The 5,617-nt window shown below is 38.3% G+C and overlaps 1 protein-coding gene across 1 annotated transcript; it reads right to left on the bottom strand.

Annotated features, from left to right (window-relative positions):
* Window positions 1–856: 856 nt before the first annotated feature.
* GCK72_008912 (uncharacterized protein) lies at window positions 857–1,942 on the bottom strand (the record flags this gene model as incomplete). The annotated part of the gene is made up of 2 exons (XM_053727115.1): window positions 857–1,820; window positions 1,872–1,942. 2 exons carry the CDS (start codon window positions 1,940–1,942, stop codon window positions 857–859), a joined length of 1,035 nt encoding a protein of 344 aa, XP_053586692.1.
* Window positions 1,943–5,617: the final 3,675 nt, after the last annotated feature.

Below are 5,617 nucleotides of genomic sequence, written 5' to 3'. Positions count from 1 at the left end.
AATCTTATCACAAATATTATAACTTATTCTCTTATTCTCTTATTCTCTTATCCTCTGAACCTTGAAATTCAACGATTTAACATTCCAAGCCTGCGTTTTAATCTTGAGGAACACTTTGATTTCTGTGTCGTTGTTAATTCTGATGAACCTCTGCGTGGGAAATTCCATACGTCTGAAAATAGATCAATCAGTAGTCGAGTTAATTAAATTTGATTTTGTTATTAATTAAAATGCCCAAATGTATATTTGCAATCGGTAACATACTTGCTAGATCGCGCTGGTTGCAGTCGAGTGGGGGCAACGATTCAAAGCGCGCCTACTTTAACAGGGTTTATCTCTTCAGGGAAACTTTGCACAAAAAAGTTGTCAAATACAAAATTGAAGATCTAAACTAGTTCTATAACTTTGCAGTTAACAACTTTTTTACATAAACGCTTCCTAGCCAGTTACAACCGATTGCAGTGACTTTACCTTAATAGCAAAACAGCGCGCTCTACTTCAAACTGTTATATATCTTTAGGGAACATTTGTATTCAAAAGTTATTAATTAAAAAAATGAAGATCTAATTTAACTCTATAATTTTGAAATAGACAGCTTTTTTGTACAAACCCTTCTTGGTAAGTTACTACAGATTGCATTGCTAACACGACAGTCCTGTGGTACGAAATTCAACTGAATTTATCTCTTCAGAAAAAGTTTGCACAAAAAAGTTGTCCACAACAAAATTGAAGAACAAAACTAGATCTACATATTTGTAATTGTCAACTTTTCTGTACAAACCCTTCTCGGAAAGTTACAATTGATTGCAGCAAGGGCACGTAAGTATGGACCCTAAAAAGTTGTAATCAATTCAACTTACCCTCTCAGACTATTTTCGTTCCCACGAGCATCAGGAAAACGTTGTTCAAACATGGAAATAAAATCAAGAGCGTGATACAATTTGAACACCCTGAACTTGCAAAAAGTGCCAATAGGTTTTTCTCGCTGCACCCAATCCTCCAACAGACGAATGAGACTTATTCCAAGTAGCTTCACATTCTTAAAGTAGATATTGGGGTGATTGAATTGACGAAGGTCTCTGCCAAGCAAATTCATATTGACAATGCGGAGTTTTGCGGTTTGAACAATGCTATCGTCACAGTCTATTGGACAGTTGACGGTGACAGTGTCCAGTGGTAGACAAGCTGGATCAATGATTTGTAAAGCTGGTGTCACGGACAATCGAGAGTTTGCAAACTCGATGTTCTTAGAGAATATTTTGAAATTCAAAGGGTATTTATGAATTCCTTGGAAATTGAATTTGAAGTTTTTCACTATGAGAGTTGGTCTCCCAGCGAACAGTTTCCATATGAGTGACTTCATTGCTGCCTCTATGTCCATTTGATACGTCACTGCCAAGTTTTCCTTAGATCCATGTACTGAGCTTATCAACCTGATGCACTTTTCGAATCCCGGTGTGGGCATTCCTCGCGATACAAAGTTGAGAATAGGATGCTCAAACAAATTCTCGAGTCTTTGAGCTTCCTGTTGTCGAGCTTCAAGAGCGCTGTCTTTAACATAGTCATAGTCGCTATAATTTATAAATAATTGGTTATCACATCTTTGAACTTCATTTCTATGTTCTGACATGACACCGCTGCCCGCGTGGCTTGCAAGTCTCTTGTGAACTTCAGAATCACTTGGGTACTTGAATTCCTCCACTCTGTACTTAGTGTCGTCCACTTTAATGTCCAACGGACCCAGGTATAACTCATCGATTTTGAGAGGGATAGTCTGCTCAATGTTACGAAGTGTGGGACATCGTTGGAAGATTTGGAATCTGGAAGAGGTTGGTTTGGGGGAGGAGTACATCTGGAAGTTTAAAACTGACCTCTTGTTAGCCGAGAGGTTCTTGAGAACTGTTTGAGTGGAGAGATAGGAAAGAGGTGTGGAAGACTCCATGGCTCTTTCTGGAACTGGAAGATTATAATTAGAAAAATGTATCAACGAAAATATTTAGTATAAGCATAAGAACCAAAGACAGGTTAAAGTAAGTAGACTCCCCGCTAGACTAGACTTTACTCTATCGTAACTTTTAATGGAGGCTCTATTTCAAAAAGTGGTCAACTGCAAAAATGTAGAACAAGTTAAGATCTACATTTTGCAATTGACAACATTCTTTTGCAAATTTTCGGTCACGAGATACGGTTATGAAGAGAATCGAAGCTACTCATAAGGCATAACTCTGGTCTTCTTAATTTAATCGGTTATAACTCTTTCGGGGCGATTTTAGCGAAAAAGTGAAAAACAAAAAAATGTACATCTAATTAAGATTTAAATTTTTGTAGCTAACCCAAATGTCGTAAAGTTTTCATTCGGGAAGAAGATAGAAACGGAACACGAAAAGCTGAAATTAGTGTGTAATCCAGGCGGGATTGCTTTTATCAGGTATAACTCTTCATAGACGGTTCTAGCTAAAAAGTGGATAATTGCAAAACTGCAAGGCATGCTGAGATCTACATTTTTGTAGTTGACAATTTTTTCGTACAGACATTCTAAACCGAGATACAGTCCATTGAAGTAGTGTTATCTATATTCTGGATGGAAAGTCCACTCCGTCTATCCGGAAATTTTCGAAAGCAATGTAAAACTTTTCAAGGAGAGGAAATATCTTTAATTAATTAATTAAACCACAATAATGTAGATCCATTTTGGAAAGTCAAAAAAACAAAATCAAAAAAATTCAAAAATTTTTGAAAGTGCAAATTTTTTTCTCTTTTCAGATATCTCATCTCTAACTTTTGCTTATTTCTAGTATTGTTTTCAGGGTATCAAGTATCCTTAATTACGCCATTTCTAGACAAAAAACTACTGTAGGTTACTGTAGTTTATTAGAGATTACTGTAGTTGTTTGTTTCCTATCGGATAATTTGATCTTCAAGGACTCGCCCGACGACACAAAAGTAAATTGAACAAAGTCAATAAGAGCCCCCTGCTTCTAGTCCCCCCTTCCTCTCTCCTCCTCCTCCTCTCTTTCTCTGTCTCTTCCTGCTGGCCTAGCATTCCCTCTTCCATCTCTCCCTCCTCCCCGCGTGAGCTGCCTGCTCAGTACTGCTGTGTGTCCCCCTCTGCATCATTCACCCGTCGTTTTCTCTCTTTCTCTATTTCTTTCTCTTCAACCTCTCGATGGGTAACCAACCGTTTTTTTCGTATATTCCATCCTTTTCCATCTTTTTTTCTCTCGTTTTATTCTAATTCATTTTTATTTTCAGCTATCCCATCAACACACAATGACAACTGCCGCCGAATTAATAACAGTGAATGTGAGTCTTTTTTTTAAATTTCTATAATATCTTTTTCTCTCTCTTTCTCTAATCCTCTCATCTCTCTCTTTATCCATCAAACATGCACCATCTCTCTCTCTCTCGTGAATCCATAATCCTCTATTGATTTTTGTGGTGTTACTTTTTCTCGTGCACCCAGCAGAGCCTTACATAAATATGATGGATATAATATTTTTTCGTGATGGCGCATGCAGTTTTGTGGCCTTTTTTCTTATTTTTTGAATTTCTTGACAAGAGATATTCAAATCGATCGATATTCCATTCAAAAATAATGTTTCAGTTTGAAAAGTCGCTACCGTTACGCTTTGTGCATTGGAGCGTGATTGCATTACGTGGCGGATTTTGGGTTTTTGCTGATTACTGTCAAAAAACAAGAAGTGATATCCGGTGTTTGCGGATTAGATTTTTTATTTGAATTCTATAATAGGCTCCGCCCCCCAAATAGCTAGCTTTTTGGTCTGACGCTAAAAACGTGTAATTTTGACTCGAGTTTTAGGCTCCGCCTCTTTCTGCTCTGTTTTAGGGGCGGAGCCTAAATTTCAGACTTGCAACGGGACGGGTCGGTCCGAAATCAAATTTATGTTCTCTGATTTTTTTGACAAAAATTTCTTAAAAACGATTTTTTTGTAGGTTTCGAAGGTTTTTGAGGAATATACTTGCGGAAAATTTTCAAAAAATAAATTTTTGGAAAAAAATTGTAGTGAAAAAGTTCGAACATTCAAATTCGCCCCAAAATGTTGCAAGTCCTCCAAATTTTCGAAAATTTAAGACCGCAAACACCGAGTGAAGTCCGAAAAACTGCAAACACGCTCCACTGCACTGGAATTCTGGAACGTAGATCACACTCTCTTTCTCTACACCCTCTCTTATCCTCATTCTCTCTCTCTCTCTGCCACGTGGCACCGTTTTTTCTCTTTTTTTTCAAATGGTTTTTCTTTGTGCATGGATGAGATGATATTGAAATGTAATCACACAGATTTTTTTGTCACAAACACACACGAACACACACGATTTTGAATGTAGTCAGGAAATTTTTTATTTTATACTAATAAGCCCCGCCCACTCTTTTTTTAGGTTGATATATATTTCTTATACATAGTGAAGTTTTGATTTGCATGTTGGTTCTCAATGTACAGTACACTTTTGTGAAGGGTACTGTACATTCGGTGTGAGTGGTCTCGACAAGTAAGCGTAGATCAAAAATCTTTAAGAGAGCACGTTGTCATTAATTTTCCGAATAAAAGTTGCCTAACCCCCAAACAATATTATTATGTTTCAAATCTATCATCCATGTTCAAACGAGAATCATTCAGAGAAGAATCAGAAGACGTGACGCCATCAGAATCCTCCTAAAAACCGCATGCCTGTCCTGATTATCTGATCTACACCCCAATCAGATCCAACCTCCCAACTCCCCCCACCCCCCCAGTGAATGACATTGCTTTTCGTTTTCAGGAGAAATTAGACGATTTCGACTATAAAGTGGCACTACAACAGAAAATGGTGGCCGCACAGAGTAGCGGTGTGCTCCGCCCACTCCAGATAGGAACGACGTCACCTACGTCGCAAAATCAGAATCAGAATCCGGAAGGCGGTGTCGTCAAGCCGTCGGTGATGACGTCAGCGTCGTCGACGGGGTCCGCCGCGTCCACGACGACGACGACGAACGAGATGAAGCCGTTGACGATTGGACCAATTGCGCCGAATGATCGCAGCACTAGCTGTAAGACTCCTAATGTTTCCTTTCTCTCCTTTTTTCCTTCGTTTTGTCTCTTGAGAAGCAGAAGCGGAAGAAGTGGAAGTGTACTTATAGAAAATGCTTTTTTGCACGTCTTTGTCTTCAGAATTTTTGTATTTTTTTTGGATGGTGATGGTGTGTGGATTCTGAATGTCGGGGTGCTCTTGTTGGGAAGATTTTAAACTTTTAAAAATTGCTGAAAATCGTGAAAATCGCCAAAAATTTTCACATATTCACTCGACACAGTTCTTACAACTGAGCTCCACCGAATTGCCTTTGAAAAATGTCTTTTTCTCTGAGTCTCTCAATTTTGCACACAATTTTCTTCAGTGTCGGTAGAGCGCGGTTGTAAGAAGCGTGCCGTGCTAATAGGAATCTTCAAATTTTTGTCAAAAACTCAATTTTCTCGAAAAAAATTCAAATTTCGAGAATACGGTGAGCAATTTTCTGCAAACACTACCACGCAAAAATGCAGAAAAAGCTACAGATCTCACAATCGCGCTCTACCGAAACGAAGAAAATTGTGGCGAAAAAAGGAAATCTCTAAAGGATTTC

This window comes from Caenorhabditis remanei, chromosome III (genome assembly GCF_010183535.1).
Source record: "Caenorhabditis remanei strain PX506 chromosome III, whole genome shotgun sequence".
Classification (NCBI taxonomy): Eukaryota; Metazoa; Nematoda; class Chromadorea; order Rhabditida; family Rhabditidae; genus Caenorhabditis; species Caenorhabditis remanei.
The sequence above is the reverse complement of the archived record's forward strand: the minus strand, read 5'-3'. Positions and strand labels throughout refer to the sequence as shown.